The following is a 17,274-nucleotide window of genomic DNA, read 5'->3' as shown; positions in this document are numbered from 1 at the left end:
TATTTTCATTTTTGTAGAGACAGAATCTCACGATATTGCCCAGGCTGGTCTCCTGAGCTCAAGTGATCCTCTTGCCTCAGACTCCCAAAGTGCTGGGATTCCAGGTATGAGCCACTGCACCCAGTGGGCACATGTATTTTTATGATCCTGGTGCTTTCATAATCTCAGCTGGGGCTTACTGCACTTGAGCTCAGTTTTGGATTTTTGAGTTTCAAAAACCCAGGCATTAGGAGGCCCAGGGAGAAGCAAAGTCCACATCCAGGGTCTTCTCTGTACTTATCTAGGAAATATCATCTGATGTCAGTGTCCTGGAGCCACACTGGGACAGAGAGGGTACCCATAAGTGACCAGTGGACATCGCCTGCATAGAAAAGCTTTGTTCGTTGTCCAAGCCTGTCGCTTTGACTGCAGCCAATGTGTCACCTATTGACTGTCCCTCTCCTGTCCCTGCTCAGCTCATCTGAGCCACTGCAGGTGGATGCCTCCTCTTTCAACATCAACATTGTCAGTTGCTTTGCTGACTGACCCGTTTTCTAACAGTTCTTCCATGGACTTTACAAAGTCTTCTAATGTTTCAAGACTTGAAATATCACTCTGTAGCCAGTTAGATGGACAAAGGTGGTAGCTGGCATTAGTAAAGGAGGAAGAGCCGGGTGCAGTGGCTCACGCCTGTAATCCCAGCACTTTGGGAGGCCAAGGCGGGCTGATCGCCTGAGCTCAGAAGTTTGACACCAGCCTGGGCAACACGGTGAAACCCCGTCTCTACTAAAAATACAAAAAATCAGCCAGGCGTAGCGGCAAGTGCCTGTTTTTCCAGCTACTCAGGAGGCTGAGGCAGGAGAATTGCTTGACCCTGGGAAGCGGAGGTTGCAGTGAGCCAAAATCGTGCAACTGCACTCCTGCCTGGGTGACAGAGCGAGACTCCGGGTCAAAAACAAACAAACAAACAAACAAACACAAAAAAACAAAAACCACAAAAAAATAAAGGAGGAAGAGGTGAGTGAACTAATTTTGAAAGTGGTCAGTTCATTGAATATTTTTTGGCTTTACGTAAGCTTGGGAGTTTGATTCAGAAAATAAGCATGCAGACCATATTAGTTATCTATTTCTGCTTTACAAAGACCTCAAAACTCAGTGGTATGATGGCACGTGCCTGTGGTCCCAGCTACTTGGGAGGCTGAGATGGGAAGATCACTTGAGCCTGGGAGGTGGAGGCTACAGTCAGCTGTGATCATGCCACTGCACTCCAGCCTGAGTGACAGAGCAAGACCCTGTCTCAAAAACAAAACAAAACAAAACAAAAAACACCCATTACCTTACACAGTTTTGGGAGGCAGTTGGTTCTAGTTCAAGAGACTTATGAGGTTTCAGTCAAGAGGTTGGCTGTAGTCATCTGAAGTCTTAACCTGGGCAGGAGGATCTGTTTCCAAGATGGCTCTCCCACATGGCTGTTAGTTGGAGGGTTCAGTTCCTCGCTGGCTCGTAGCAGGAGGGCTCAGTTCCTTACCATGTGGACCTCTCCATAGAGTTTCTTGAGTGACCTCATGACGTAGTAGTTAATTTCTCCCAGAGAAAGTGGAACAAGAAAGAGGGAGAGTGGGGAGGGAGGAGAAGGAAAACCCCAATGTCTTTTAGGACCTAACTTTGGAAGTCACACACATCATTTCATACTGCATTGGCTTTGCAGACCAACCCAGATACAATGTAGGAGGCTATGCAAAGGCATGCATATCAGGAGGTCGGAATCACTGGTGGACGTTTTAAAGAATGGCCACCACCAGCGTGTCCTCTGACCTCCGGTGATTTACATTCCTTCCACATGCAAAATATTCTCGCCTCCCTCTCAAGCTACTCCGAAGTCTAATCCCATTATAACATCAGCTTAAAGTCTAGAATTTCATTATCTAAATCAGATCCGTGTATAGATGAGATTTCTCAACTGTATTACCTTAAGTATACTTCCAGAGTACAATTCCTCTTCTTCTTCTTTTTTAAAGAAGTTTCACTCTGTTGCCCAGGCTGGAGTGCAGTGGCACTATCTCAGGTCACTGCAACCTCTACCTCTCGGGTTCAAGCGATTCTCCTGCCTCAGCATCCCAAGTAGCCGGCATTACAGGTGTCCACCACCACGCCTGGCTACTTTTTGTATTTTTTAGTAGAGATGAGGTTTCACCATGTTGGTCGGGCTGGTCTTGAACTCCTGAACTCAGGTGATTCTCCCACCTCAGCCTCCCAAAGTGCTGGGATTACAGGCGTGAGCCACCATGCCCAGTCTCCTCTTCTTCTGAAGACCTGTAAACTAAAGAGAAAGTCATCTGACCCCACCCCCAACATATAATGTTGGAACAGGCATAGGCTAACCACCATAGATATCCCTATCCAAGGATGGAAGAAATGGCCTGGGTCTTTCCTCTCCCATCCCAACTGCACCATAATCTAACCTCACTCAGTCTACCCACAAGTTACTGTGAATCACTTTTGAAGGTCCTCCCAACTCTTCAGTCACACTTTTAATCTGCAAGAAAATTACTGGGTTTGTACCATTTCTTTTTTTTTTTTTTTTTTTTTTTTTTTGAGACGGAGTCTCGCTGTGTCGCCCAGGCCGGACTGCAGTGGCGCAATCTTGGCTCACTGCAAGCTCCGCCTCCCGGGTTCACGCCATTCTCCCACCTCAGCCTCCCGAGTAGCTGGGACTACAGGCGCCTGCCACTGTGCCCAGCTAATTTTTTTGTATTTTTAGTAGAGATGGGGTTTCACCATGGTCTCGATCTCCTGACCTCATGATCCGCCCGCCTCGGCCTCCCGAAGTGCTGGGATTACAGGCGTGAGCCACTGCGCCCGGCCTGGGTTTGCGCCATTTCTATGGAAGATGAATTTTACCCACCACATTTTTATTTTTCTGAATTTCACTTATAAAAAATACCTTTTGGTTGGGTGCGGTGGCTCACGCCTGTAAACCCAGAACTTTGGGAGGCTGAGGCGGGCTGATCACATGAGGCCAGGAGTTTGAGACTAGCCTGGCCGACATGGCAAAAACCCATCTCTACTAAAAATACAAAAGTTAGCTGGGCATGATGGCAGGCGACTGTAATCCCAGCTACTCGAGAGACTGAGGCAGGAGAATTGCTTGAACCCAAGAGTCGGAGGTTTCAGTGAGCTGAGATTGCGCCACTGCACTCCAGCCTGGGCGACAAGAGCGAAACTCCTTCTCGAAAAAAGAAAAAAAAAAAAAAGCTCAACTTTACTCATAATAAGGGAAATGCAAATTAAAATTAAAACTAGGGTACCATTTTTCACCTATCCGATTGGCTAAGGTAAGGTTATGAACACACCATTGGCAAAAGTGAGGAAGAATGGGCATTCTCATACATAGTCCACTGGTGGGAGTGTAAATCAGTACAACTTTCTACGGAGGGCGATTGAGCAGTTTCTGCCTCAATTCGATATGCTTTTGGTCCAGAAATTCTATCTCCAGGGTTTTGTTCTACAGATATACTTTCATAGGAGAAATGCTGTATATGCAAGGTTTATTTCTTTCAGCACTTTTTCATAGTTACAAAAGATTACTAACAACCTGTGTCCACTACAAGATACTAGTAGAATTTATGACGTTACAGCAAATGGCAGCCTTAGCAAAGAACAAGGAAGCTCTTTATGCACGGATATGGAATGACCTCCTGTTGCACCATGAAAGAACGAGATGCAGAATAAGGCGTGCTACGACGTGCAGGAAAAAGACAAAAAGGATAAGCGTGTATTTGCTCAGTAATATTAGTGCACAGAAGAGACCGGTAACAGTGATTGCCGGGAGTGCAGCAACTGGGTGGCTTGGGGCCAAGAGGAGGGAGAAACTAGTGAATATCACTTTGTACCTTTTGAATTTTGAATCACATGAATGTACTTCCCACTAAACAATTAAGCAGGGCCAGACAGGGTGGCTCACAGCTGTAATCCCAGCACTTTGGGAGGCCAAGGCAGGTGGATCACTTGAGTTCAGGAGTTCAAGACCAGCCTGGCCAACATGGTGAAACCCCATCCCAACTGAAAATACAAAAAGTAGCCGGGTGTGGTGGCGGGTGCCTGTAATCCCAGCTACTCTGGAGGCCGAGGCAGGAGAATCGCTTGAACCTGGGAGGCGGAGGTTGCAGTGAGCCGAGATCACACCACTGTACTCTAGCCTGGGTGACAGAGAAAGATTCCATCTCATAAAAAAAAAAAACCCAAAACCAAAACCAAAAAACAAGCAAACCAGAAAATATGCATCACAGACATATTTTCCTGGACTTCATTTGTGTTACCAGGCTGATTATAATCCATGCCATGGAGTTTATGTGACTATTCCCCTTTTGTTTACATTGCCTGATAGTTATTTGTTTCCCTTTGTCTCCCCCAAGGGAAGGATTCATTTATAATGAATTTTTCACCTCAGTGTGTTTCAGCAAACACTTATTGACACCCGCAAGCCCTGACACTGTGCTGTCTCCAGGGGAAACAACAGTGAGAGTCCTGCTGGGTGTGTAGTCCCTGCCTAGGACGGGCTCACATTAGTGGGGGATACACACGTACAAACAAATGCTCACACTGCAGTATCAACTGTGCAAGAGTAGGAGTGTGCACAAGGAGAAAAGTGTTAGAAAGGAAAGCTGGGCCGGGCGCCGTGGCTCATGCCTGTAATTCCAGCACTTTGGGAGACTGAGGCGGGTGGATCACAAGGTCAGGAGTTCAAGACCAGCCTGGCCAACATGGAGAAACTCCGTCTCTACTAAAAGTACAAAAATTATCCGGGCGTGGTGGCAGGCGCCTGTAATCCCAGCTACTTGGAAGGCTGAGGCAGATAATTGCTTGAACCCGGGAGGCGGAGGTTGCAGTGACCTGAGATCGTGCCATTGCACTCCACCGTGCATTCCAGGGTGACAGAGTGAGACTCTTATCTCAAAAAAAAACCCAAAAAAAAAAAAAAAAGGAAAGCTAATTCGCTCTGGTGGGGTGGTGAGAGGTGAAAGTACTGGGTAAGACTTTCCTGAGAAACTAGAGATTAACTAGGGTTTAGAAGCATGAATAGATGAATAGACTAATCCAGGAGAAAGTTCTTTGAGAGAACAGCAGGTGGGGTTCTGGGGAACACATGGCTCCAGCCCAAAAAGAAACTGGAGACGAATTAGGGTTTAGAAGCATGAACAGACTAACCCAGAAGTGAGTTCTTTGAGAGAACAGCGAGGGGGGGCGGTTCCAGGGAACACATGGCTCCAGCCCAAAAAGAAACTGGAGACGAATTAGGCTTTAGAAGCATGAACAGACTAACCCAGAAGTGAGTTCTTTGAGAGAACAGCGAGGGAGGGCGGTTCCAGGGAACACATGGCTCCAGCACAGGAGATGCCAGGGTGCAGTGGGATGAGAGGTGAGGAGGGCAGGTCAGGTTAGCAAGGGCATTGAATGCCAGAAACATTTGGACTTTTATTCTGCAGGCAACAGGGAGGCAGAGGCTTTTATGCTCAAAAGGAATGAGTCCCAGTGGCTGGCACAGAGAAGGCAAGTGTGCAAAGCTGGTCAAATGAATTCCGTGGCCTGAATGTACCTTCCTCAAATGCCACTGCAAACTGGGTTTCCTCGCCCACTTCACCCTCTCCTGCAATCCAACTTGTGAGGCGTGTGTGTGCGTGTGTGTGTGCACGTGTGTCCGTGCGTGTGTGTGCGTGTCTGTGCGTGTGCACGCCTGCGTTTAGATGGAGGTTGGCTTCCCAGCCACCCAGGCTTGGCCCAAAGTCCGTGGTACACACGTGCATAACTCCTACCCCCACAACACCTGCCTGCTGTACCAGGCGTTGATTCCCTCTTCCTGCGTGTTTTCGGTCCAAATCCTTTTCTTCTTCTCCCTCCCTTCAAGATAGTGGTTTCCACTCCCTGCTCTCGCCAGGACACCGCCTTTTGGACTGGGGCTGAATTCTGCGCCTTGAAGCTCTGCTCCTTGGAGCTAGGGGCCCCAGCGGTAGGCGGAGTTGATTGGAGACCTGCCACCCACATTCCGACCGCAAGCGACCTCCGAGAGGGCGGGGTCTCAGGCTGGGTTATTTAGCTCGTCCACCCTTCTTCCCCACCAGAAGGAGCGAAACATCTTTGAGCAAGATGGGTCTCTACCGCATCCGCGTGTCCACTGGGGCCTCGCTCTATGCCGGTTCCAACAACCAGGTGCAGCTGTGGCTGGTCGGCCAGCACGGGGAGGCGGCGCTCGGGACGCGACTGTGGCCCGCACGGGGCAAGGTGAGCTCCCCAGAGCCGGGCGGGGAATACGGGGGAGGACATGCGCCCCCGTCGGCCTCTGGCGGATTCTCTTTGCCAAGGGCGCGCGCATTGGGCTCAAAGCGCACGGAGGCCACGGGGGTGGGGGGCTTTAGGGCAGTTGGTGGTACACAGTAAGCGCTCAATAAATGTTGCCGCTACCCGATCTCCTTGGAATTGAGGGCATGCACCTGTGCTCCTCATTGCACAGAGCTCCCTCGTCTGGAAACTCAGCAGTTACCCGAGCGGCCGTCGGTCCTCTCGCTTTCTGTATTTTAACAAACATTTCAACCGCTAGCGCTGTTGGATCTCTGATCTTTCGGGCTTTATCACCTGGGGTGGAGTGAGTGGTGAGAGGGAACGGATGGGGAGTCAAGACAGGAGAACGCTCTCGATTTCCCGACCCACCTCCCGTCATATCTCATGTCATATCTACCTGGTGTTCTACCGGGTCCTGTTACTTTTTTTCTTCCGCGAAACCCCAAATTCCCATCGCTGCTCTAGCTCTCTCCCAGATCCCCAAATCCGGATGTCTGTCTCAGGGAACGTCAAAGGAACATGCTCGGATGAGGTCCTCCCCTCTCCCCACCTCCCAGCCCTCTCCTCCTGCCTCCCCCGGTGTCACCCGCGCCTCCTCCTTCTCTTCACCTCCCTCCAAACAAGAATCCGGCGCAGTCAGTTCTAGACCCTGAGCATCTCCCGCGTCCCTGCCCAATATCCGTCCCGCCCCCGACCGCCCGCGTCCCCTTGAACCTGCGGAGCCCTGCTCCCCGCACCCCACGGCTTTGCTCCGAGCTTCCGAGAAAGCGGGGCGAAAGGAGCCAGAAAGAGGGAAAATGCGCACGGAGCAGGTGGCCCCGCGACTCCATGGTGAGGGGACGGGGCACGGAAGGTGGAAACGCGCTCCCTCCTCCTTTTTTTACTCCCTATGATGGGCAGCTGGTGACACACAGTAAACGCTCAATAAATGTTCCCGCTACTCGATCTCCTTGGAATTAAGGGGATGCTTCTGAGCGCCCCTCATTCCACACAGCTCTGGTGTCTGGAAACTGCGGTCGCCAGAGCGGTCGTCTGTCCCCCCGCTTTCTCTATTTTAAAAGCCATTTCAAACCTCCAGCGGCCTCACCACCTCTGCTGCGGACATTCCAAGCCCTTCTGAAGCCGGAATGATGTCTCCCTAATTCACTCCCCCTGCTTAACACATTCGAACGGCTCCCGCTTGTTCTCGGGACCAAATCCAAAGCCCTGGGCGCCACCTTCGAGAGCCTCCGGACCTGCTGACCCCCCGCGCACCTGGGCTCTAAGTTCCAGCTCCAAGACGCTGCTCGCCCTCCCTTCCCCGCTGCTCTCTCTGCCCAGCGCGCCTTTCTCCTGCCTTCCCTTTCTGTCACTCTCCCTGGCTGAGCCCTCTTCCCAGGTCTCCGGGAAGGTTGTCCCCAGGCCGGTGGGGCCCCTGCAGGTCCTCAGCCTCGGGCGGGGTGGGGTGGGGGGGTCGCACAGCGGGAATTGCCACCGGTGCGTCCCGGCTCCACAGCGCGCTTGTCCAGGGCGCGGCAGCGCCCAGCCCAGCTCTTGGCACAGTCAATGACCACAGGGAAGAGACAGTGAAGGCAGGAGCGCACCTTCCCACCTGCCGTCCCCGTCCCTTCAGAACCGAGTCCTGGGGCCACCCGCTCGGCCCCGTCCCTCTCTCTCTGGCTCAGTCCCCTCACCCCGATAGTCTCCTCCTCTCAGAGGCTCCGAGGAAGGGCATGGGCGCTGGAGGGAGCAGGGCTCAGCCGGGTGCCCCTCCCGCCAGGCGCCACCGGGGCTGAGCCTGTTCTGTCGCCCGCAGGAGACAGAATTCAAGGTGGAAGTACCGGAGTATCTGGGGCCGCTGCTGTTTGTGAAACTGCGCAAACGGCACCTGCTTAAGGACGACGCCTGGTTCTGCAGCTGGATCTCCGTGCAGGGCCCGGGAGCCGGGGACGAGGTCAGGTTCCCTTGTTACCGCTGGGTGGAGGGCGGCGGCGTCCTGAGCCTGCCCGAAGGCACCGGTAAGCGCGGGGCTGAGGGTGTCAGGAGGCCTCTGGGCTGCGAGAGAAGCTGGGGGGATGCGCGTGTGGAGAAGAGGGCGCAGGATGGAGGTGCTGGAACCTGGAGCGCAGGGGTCTTTGGGGGTGTCGAAGGGGCGGTGGCTGCAGCTGGCACAGAGTGGCTCGAGGCTGGGGGGGGCGTGATGCTGAAGGGGCAGAGGCCACATAGAAGGACGGGGTGCTGAGGCTGTCCTGGCAGAGACGAGAAGAGTCTCTCAGAAAAAGTCACTGGCCAAGCCCTCCTCTGTCCTTCTAGGCCGCATTGTGGGCGACGACCCTCAGGGCCTGTTCCAGAAACACCGGGAAGAGGAGCTGGAAGAGAGAAGGAAGCTGTACCGGTGAGCCCATCTCCCCTGACCCCACGTGAGCTGCTGATGCTTCCAGCACCCACGCCTGATTTCCTTCCTGCCCCACAGGTGGGGAAACTGGAAGGATGGCTTAATTTTGAGTGTGGCTGGGGCCAAACTAAGTGATCTCCCTGTGGATGAGCGATTTCTGGAAGACAAGAGAGTTGACTTTGAGGTTTCGCTGGCCAAGGGGTGAGAGCAAGGGGAGGATGGGTGAGAGGGAGGTGTCCTGGTGTAGTGGAAGCCAAGGGGCTTATGGGCTGCACTGCACTGGACCGGCCCAAGATCAGTGCCTGTGGTCGTCATGTTGGAGTCTCAGAATGATGCGCAAACCCTTTGCCCCATCCTGCCCTGAAGGCTGGCTGACCTCGCTATCAAAGACTCTTTAAATGTTCTGACTTGCTGGAAGGATCTAGATGACTTCAACCGGATTTTCTGGTGTGGCCAGAGCAAGCTGGCTGGTCAGTCTCCTCACCCCAATATGTCTCCCAGGACGCTTACCCCCAGATCCCACCCAACCCAGGGGAATTGAAAGAAGCAGGGTGGGGAGACCAGAGACTTGGGTCCCTCTGGTGGGCTGGAGTCAAGGGGGCATGGTTGGTGGGGTTGGAAGGATCAAGAGCTCAGATCCCACAACTTGCTCAACAACTGCCTTCCCCAGAGCGCGTGCGGGACTCCTGGAAGGAAGATGCCTTATTTGGGTACCAGTTTCTTAATGGCGCCAACCCCGTGGTGCTGAGGCGCTCCGTTCACCTTCCTGCTCGCCTCGTGTTCCCTCCAGGCATGGAGGAACTGCAGGCCCAGCTGGAGAAGGAGCTGGAGGTATGGACATCAGAGCCCTGAGGAAGCTCAACAGTGAGGTGGGGTGGGCTAGTGTCAATGCTGCTGCTGTGGGACCCACTGGGGGCCTGGCTTGCTGCCAGCCAGCAAGGAGGGATTCTGCAGGAGAGGTCCTGAGGGACCCTGGAGAAGCTCAGCTGCTCAGCCTCCTTCCCACACGAGAGTAGCTGCCGAGGGAGGGTGTGCAAGGTGGAATGATTGATAGAAACAGGGTCAAATGAAGAAATGTGACTGGCCCTTGGTGCTAGGGATTCAGGGAGTGTGCAGAGTAAGAGAATCAGGGTCAGAGTGCTGTGGCTGTTCATCAGGAGGTGACATGGAAGAACAGAGAGGAAATTCATGGGATTATGGGGCAGATAGGCTTGGATGTGGATCCTTGTTCTGCTGTTTGTAAGCTGTGTGACCTCAGGCAAAGTATCCAGCCTCTCTGATGATCTGTTTCCTCTTCTGTAAAATTGAGGCTCATTCAACTAGGTATAAAAATTATAAGGCTGAGCGCAGTGGCTCACACCTGTAATCCCAGCACTTTGGGAGGCTGCAGGAGGATCACCTGAGCCCAGGAGTTGGAGACCAGCCTAGGCAACACGGAGAAACCCTGTCTCTACAAAAGTACAAAAATTATCACCTGTAATTTTTGGTGTAGTGGCACGCACCTGTAGTCCCGGCTACTTGGGAGGCTGAGGTGGGAGGATCACCTGAGCCCAAGGAAGTCCAGGCTGCAGTGAGCTGTGGTGATGCTGCCGCTGCACTCCAGCCTGGGCAGCAGAGTAAGAACCTGGTTAAAAAAAAATATGAGGCAGTAAGCACATGATCCATTACCTGGTATAAAGTAGATGATGGAGACAAGTTAGCTCCTCTCTCTCGCTCTCTCTTCCCCCTTGGAGGAATCAGAGTAGGAAGAAGATGCTTTATGTTGATAGCAGCCCTTGACCTCTTCCCCCACCCAGGGAGGCACATTGTTTGAAGCTGACTTCTCCCTGCTGGATGGGATCAAGGCCAACGTCATTCTCTGTAGCCAGCAGCACCTGGCTGCCCCTCTAGTCATGCTGAAATTGCAGCCTGATGGGAAACTCTTGCCCATGGTCATCCAGGTGAGAGGACTCAGGATTTCTGCTCCCAGTCTCTGGCTTTTGAGAAAGCTCAGCCCCTTATCAAAATTCACTGAGCACCACCTGCAAAGGCGCTGAGCTAAGGCACCGGGGAGACGTGAAAGGAGGAAACGGCTAAGTCTCTGATTTGAAGGTCTTGCAATGTAGCTGGAGAGACACACGGGGCCAGTCTGCAGAAGCTCCACGACTGAGGAAGTCCCTGAGGACAGAGACAGGCCAGGAGGGATTGGGGAGGTGGGGTGTCATGAGCCTTGGAGGAGGGCCAGGTCTCAGACAAGCAGCAGGGAGAGGAAGGACCGGTTCTCAGGGGCAGGACAGACTGGGCAGAGGCTGAGGTAGAGGAGTCAAGAGATTCCTAGGGGACAGTTGGACCAGAGGCCAGACTAAGCCAGGCTAAGGAGTATGAGGTGGGAAGCTGGGGAAGGCTGTGATGAAACGTGCTGTGGGCACGCGGTGTGGGCAGTGGTGTTTAGGGTGGGTTGGAGGGGGGAGATGCTAGAAACAGGGACTGGGGCAACATGCCAGCACTGACCCCAGGAGGAGGGGAGCTCGGATGTGGGTAGTGACCTTCGGGATGGAGAGGACAGGTGGATGCAGTGCAGAGGGAGATCAAGGAGAGGGGAAAGGGGAGCCAGGCCAGGTGCCTGCAGAAATAGCACCAATAAAGAGAACAGGGTGCCCAGGTAGACTTTTGTCTGGCCAATGTTGAGGGAACGGGAAGACATTTAGATTGTCCAGCAGGCAGCTGAGAACAAGAGATTTAGTCATTTGTGTAGAAGTGGGGCTAAAAGATTAGATTTCGAAAAACAGTGTGGGATGAAGGAAGCAGGCGGTTTGAATCTTGTCCACACTGTGGGGACTGAAAGGGGAAGTGGAGGCTGGAGGAGGCACCAGAAGAGCAGTTTCTGCAGAATGCTGGAAGTGAAGCAGCTGGCAGGGCGCTAATGCACCGAGCGGGTAGGAAGGGAGGGGAGGAGATGGGAGCTGTAGGGAGCGGCAGCAGTGAGACGGGGAAAGCGGAACACGTTTGGAGGACGAAGGGCGAGGTTAACATGCAAGGGAGGGCGGGAATCGCCGAGTGCCCGGCACTCATGCCTTCTCTCCCCACACCTTGTCCCTGCTGCAGCTCCAACTGCCCAGCACAGGATTCCCGCCACCTCCACTTTTCTTGCCCACGGATCCTCCGATGGCCTGGCTTCTGGCCAAATGCTGGGTGCGCAGCTCTGACTTCCAGCTCCATGAGCTGCAGTCTCATCTTCTGAGGGGACACTTGATGGCTGAGGTCATTGTTGTGGCCACCATGAGGTGCCTGCCGTCGATACATCCTATCTTCAAGGTAACATCTTATCCCCTTCTCTCTTGCCTGCCACTATCTCTGTCCCAGGGCACGTTGCCGCCTCTGGAGGCTCCCTCTCTGTGGGGTCTCGGGGTATGGAGAGAAACAATGGACAATGTGACAGCAACAGAGAACGAGCAGGGCTGGCCATGCATTTTCAAAGGGGATACCACCTCCCACCTGCGGAAAGTGGCGAAAATAATCTTACTCTTTTTATATGTAAAGCACAGTACATGCAAAGGACCAAGGATTCCATCCAACAAGAGGAACCTATGAAATAACGTTAAAAAGATCTTTTCCAGCCAGTCATTGATTTTTCTTTTCTTTTTTTTTTTTTTGAGATGGAGTCTCCCTTTGTTGCCCAAGCTGGAGGGCAGTGGTGCGATCTCGGCTCACTGCAACCTCTGCCTCCTGGGTTTAAGCAATTCTCCCACTTCAGCCTCTCCAGTAGCTGGGATTACAGTCGCGCACCACCATGCCTGGCTAAACTTTTTTGTACTTTTAATAGAGACAGGATTTCACCATGTTGGCCAGGCTGGTCTCGAATGCCTGACCTCAGATGATTCGCTTATCTCAGCCTCCCAAAGTATTGGGATTACAGGTGTGAGTCATTGCGCCTGGTCCAAGCTTGTCTTCTTTAAAGAACTGAAAGAAGGCGAGCGTAATGGATGAAGGGGAGAGGGAGGAGACCAGGCTCTGGAGGGAGGCAGTGGTTAGACCATCCATTCTCAGTGGGGGCACAATGTCCCCCAAGGGATGAAGATGGTTAGAAAATGTGTGTGAAAAATATTATTATTATTATTATTATTATTATTATTATTATTATTATTGCTGCCCAGGCTGGAGTGCAGTGTCACAATCTTGGCTCACTGCAACCTCTGCCTCCTGGGTTCAAGCAATTCTCCTGCTTCAGCCTCCCAAGTAGCTGGGATTACAGGCGCCTGCCACCATGCCTGGCTAATTTTTGTATTTTTAGTAGAGATGAGGTTTTGCCATGTTGGTCAGGCTGGTCTCAAACTCCTGACCTCAGGTGATCCGCCCACCTCGGCTTCCCAAAGTGTTGGGATTACAGGCGTGAGCCACTGTGGCCGGCCAAATCTTATTATTTTATATAGCACAGATATAATGTGATATATATCTATATAAAACACAGATATAATGCAATATATAGACAGATATACAGTATATATGTAGCATTAATATTTAATGAGGTGGAGTGAGATTAGGAAAAAATATCTCAAAAGGGTACTTAGTGGGTGATTTAAAAAAAACTTGAGAAATCTTGGTCTAGACCTATGAAAAAATATGAAAAGAAAAGGAGGCCAGGCATGGTGGTTCGCGCCTGTAATCCCAGCTACTCGGGAAGCTGAGGCAGGAGAATCGTGTGAACCCGGAAGGCGGAGGTTGCAGTGAGCTGAGATCACACCACTGTACTTCAGCCTGGGCAACAGAGCAAGACTCCATCTCAGAACAAAACAGCAACAACAACAACAAAGAATGATTTCTTTCAATTATCATAAAGCACTAAGTCTGGTTTGTGGAATGCAAATAGTTGATGCAAATCAACTGAAAACTCAGTGGTTTATTTTTATGTATTTATTTTTAACTTTAATTGTAGGTTCAAGGATACATGGGCAGGTTTGTTCTGTAAGTAAATTGTGTGTCACAGGGGCTTGGTGTACAGATTATTTTGTCACCAGGTAATAAGCGTGGTACCCGATAGGTAGTTTTTGGATCCCCTCACTCCTTCCATCCTCCGTCCACAAGTAGATGCTGGTGTCTGTTGTTCCCTTATTTGTGTCCATGTGTACTCAATGTTTAGCTTTCACTTGTAAGTGAGAACATACCATATTTGGCTTTCTGTTCCTATGTTAGTCCACTTAGGATTATGGCCTCCAGCTCCATCCATGTTGCTGCAGAGAACATGATCTTGTTCTTTTTCATGGCTGCATAGTATTCCACAGAGTATATCTACCACATTTTCTTTACCCAGTCTATTGTTGATGGGCATTTAGGTTGATTCCATGTCTTTGCTATTGTGAGTAGTGCTGTGATGAACATACGTGAGCATGTGTCTTTATAGTAGGGTGATTTATATTTTGGGAGGTATATATCCAGTAATGGGATTGCTGGGTCGAATGGTACTTCTGAAAACTCACTGTTGAGAGGCCACTGAACTCTACATCTGTGCTTTTTCTGAAGACCTGGCGCCTTTCCTGCTGTCAGCCCCTGTTTCCTGCAGGGATCTGCTGCAGCTCTCCTCTGACTTTGCCCTTCTCTTTGTTTCTCCCTCTAGCTTATAATTCCCCACCTGCGATACACCCTGGAAATTAACATCCGGGCCAGGACTGGGCTGGTCTCTGACATGGGAATTTTCGACCAGGTATGGGAAGAGAAAGGGAGATTCTGGGTCTCTCTTCTTTCCAGCTCTGGATTCAGGGCAGATCGATTCCCCTGACCCTGTTCATCCTCACTTCTCAGATAATGAGCACTGGTGGGGGAGGCCATGTGCAGCTGCTCAAGCAAGCTGGAGCCTTTCTAACCTACAGCTCCTTCTGTCCCCCTGACGACTTGGCTGACCGGGGCCTCCTGGGAGTGGAGTCTTCCTTCTATGCTCAAGATGCGCTGCGGCTCTGGGAAATCATCTATCGGTGAGGCAAGCGGGAAGGCCAGTGGCGGTGCAAGTGGGGGTGGAGAAGACACGTAGGAGAGCAGGAGGTCTGCATGTGTTGGGGGCCTGGGGCCCTGACCTGGTCATGTGAGCAGGGGCAGAGCTGGCTTCAGCTCCCTGGCCCTGCTCCATTGGTTGGTAGGTATGTGGAAGGAATCGTGAGTCTCCACTATAAGACAGACATGGCTGTGAAAGATGACCCAGAGCTGCAGAGCTGGTGTCGAGACATCACTGAAATCGGGCTGCAAGGGGCCCAGGACCGAGGTAAACAGGAGCCCCTGCCCTGAGATCTCAGACACAAAACCCAAGAGACCTTCCCAGAATCCCCCGTGCTTCTGTGCAATCTCCCAGAAGCATTTTCGACACCTATGAGAACTCCAAAGGCCTTCTCAGATTCCACTCCCTCTCACCTAGAGACGGGTCCCCGTCCTACACACCGAGAACCCCTAGGTGCCAGATGCAGCGGGACCAGTGGCTGCTCATAAATGTTTAACAACCGACTCTCGGGAAGAACCGTCCTGATTTGTAGCTTTTGCACATTTCCATGGTATAAATACTTCTACTGTGACTACCAAGGTGATGCTGACCAGCTTGCTAACCACCTAACGTCATGGACTGACTGTTGTGAGCCAGTGTGAGTCAGCAGCAGCACCCCACTGAGTGGGACCCTCCCAGCAGAACTCCCCACTCCCCCACCCCAACCTGCTGTCATGGTAATTCCCGTAAGAGTTACTGAGCGTTCCTGCCGCTCTTTCTCGCCCCTCTTGTTCTCCACTCTTGGCCTCGTCCTCTGAGCGCTGCCCTACTCCTGGCTTCCCAGCTTCTAACTCTCCTCACCCCTTGCAGGGTTTCCTGTCTCTTTACAGTCTCGGGACCAGGTTTGCCGCTTTGTTACCATGTGTATCTTCACCTGCACTGGCCAACACGCCTCTGTGCACCTGGGCCAGGTACTTACCAGAGATGGGCAGCTGGGAATTTGGGGCCTGGAGTGAGCGAGGGGTCTGTGTGCAGGTGGGCCACAGGGCTTTCACGCTTGGCAGGCACTGACTCTGGATCCCTGCCCTTCCTTAGCTGGACTGGTACTCTTGGGTCCCTAATGCACCCTGCACGATGCGGCTGCCCCCGCCAACCACCAAGGATGCAACGCTGGAGACAGTGATGGCGACACTGCCCAACTTCCATCAGGCTTCTCTCCAGATGTCCATTGTTTGGCAGCTGGGCAGACGCCAGCCCGTTATGGTGAGAGCCGAGTGCCCAGGGCCCTAAGGAAGGAGGCAGCTGTGGGGACGTGTGGCATCCCAGACTGGGGGTCATAAGGCTCTCAGCCACCTTTTCCTCTCCCTGCCAGGTGGCTGTGGGTCAGCATGAGGAGGAGTATTTTTCGGGCCCCGAGCCTAAGGCTGTGCTGAAGAAGTTCAGGGAGGAGCTGGCTGCCCTGGATAAGGAAATCGAGATCCGGAATGCAAAGCTGGACATGCCCTACGAGTACCTGCGGCCCAGCCTGGTGGAAAACAGTGTGGCCATCTGAGCGTCGCCAGCCTTTGGTTATTTCAGCCCCCATCACCCAAGCCACAAGCTGACCCTTTCGTGGTTACAGCCCTGCCCTCCCAAGCCCCACCCTCTTCCCATGTCCCACCCTCCCTAAAGGGGCACCTTTTCATGGTCTCTGCACCCAGTGAACACATTTTACTCTAGAGGCGTCAGCTGGGACCTTACTCCTCTTTCCTTCCTCCCTCTCTTCCTCATTCTTCATTCAGATCTATACGGCAAATAGCCACAACTATATAAACCATTTCAAGGCTAGAATAGGGGGATAATACATATTATTCCACATCTTTTATGAATCAAATATGATTTTTTTTGTTGTTGTTAAGACAGTCTCACTTTGACACCCAGGCTGGAGTGCAGTGGCACCATCACCACGGCTCACTGCAGCCTCAGCCTCCTGGGCTCAAATGATCCTCCCACCTCAGCCTCCTGAGTAGCGGGGACTACAGGCTCATGCCATCATGCCCAGCTAATTTTTTTTATTTTTGTAGAGACGGGGCCTCACTATGTTGCCTAGGCTAGAAATAGGATTTTGAACCCAAATTGAGTTTAATAAAAAGTTGTTTTATACTAAAGATGGAAAAGATCTAGGACTGAACTGTTTTAAATAAAATATTGGCAAAAGAATATAGAGCACCAAAAAATTTTTCTGGGTTCATATGCTTGATGTGGTAAAGAATTAAAAATTTTAAATTTTTTTTTTTGAGACGGAGTCTCGCTCTGCCGCCGAGGCTGGAGTGCAGTGGTGCGATCTCAGCTCACTGCAACCTCTGTCTCCTGGGTTCAAGCAATTATCCTGCCTCAGCCTCCCGAGTAGCTGGGATTACAGGCACCTGCCACCATGCCTGGCTAATTTTTTTGTATTTTTAGTAGAGACAAGGTTTCACTGTGTTGGCCAAGCTGGTCTCAAACTCCTGACCTCAGGTGATCCACTTGCCGTGGCCTCCCAAAGTGCTGGGATTACAGGCGTGAGCCACTGCACCTGGCCTTTATTTCTTAATATGATCATCTGTGAATATTTTAAAACAGAAACTAACAGTATGCACAAAACAAAAGTGTTTCATTTATAATG

At 51.8% G+C, this 17,274-nt stretch overlaps 1 protein-coding gene across 1 annotated transcript; it reads left to right on the top strand.

The window, feature by feature from the left end:
• Window positions 1–6,096: 6,096 nt before the first annotated feature.
• On the top strand, window positions 6,097–16,829 carry ALOX15 (arachidonate 15-lipoxygenase). Its single transcript, XM_032139530.2, has 14 exons — window positions 6,097–6,258; window positions 8,111–8,312; window positions 8,608–8,689; window positions 8,768–8,890; window positions 9,056–9,159; window positions 9,360–9,520; window positions 10,486–10,629; window positions 11,774–11,983; window positions 14,280–14,366; window positions 14,465–14,634; window positions 14,797–14,918; window positions 15,501–15,601; window positions 15,726–15,893; window positions 16,003–16,829. The coding sequence occupies exons 1-14, from the start codon at window positions 6,124–6,126 to the stop codon at window positions 16,180–16,182; spliced, it is 1,989 nt and encodes a 662-aa protein (XP_031995421.2). The 5' UTR covers window positions 6,097–6,123; the 3' UTR covers window positions 16,183–16,829.
• Window positions 16,830–17,274: the final 445 nt, after the last annotated feature.

This window comes from Hylobates moloch, unplaced genomic scaffold, assembly GCF_009828535.3.
Source record: "Hylobates moloch isolate HMO894 unplaced genomic scaffold, HMol_V3 SCAFFOLD_19, whole genome shotgun sequence".
Taxonomy (NCBI): Eukaryota; Metazoa; Chordata; class Mammalia; order Primates; family Hylobatidae; genus Hylobates; species Hylobates moloch.
Note: the sequence above shows the minus strand (reverse complement) of the source record. Positions and strands in the feature narration are given on the sequence as shown.

Excerpts from the sequence above, each read along its gene's own strand:
- ALOX15 (XM_032139530.2), top strand. The coding sequence starts at position 6,124 with ATGGGTCTCTACCGCATCCGCGTGTCCACTGGGGCCTCGCTCTATGCC. Across the intron at positions 11,984-14,279 it reads CGATACATCCTATCTTCAAG|CTTATAATTCCCCACCTGCG; the intron begins GTAACATCTTAT and ends TTCTCCCTCTAG. Across the intron at positions 15,602-15,725 it reads CCTCTGTGCACCTGGGCCAG|CTGGACTGGTACTCTTGGGT; the intron begins GTACTTACCAGA and ends GCCCTTCCTTAG.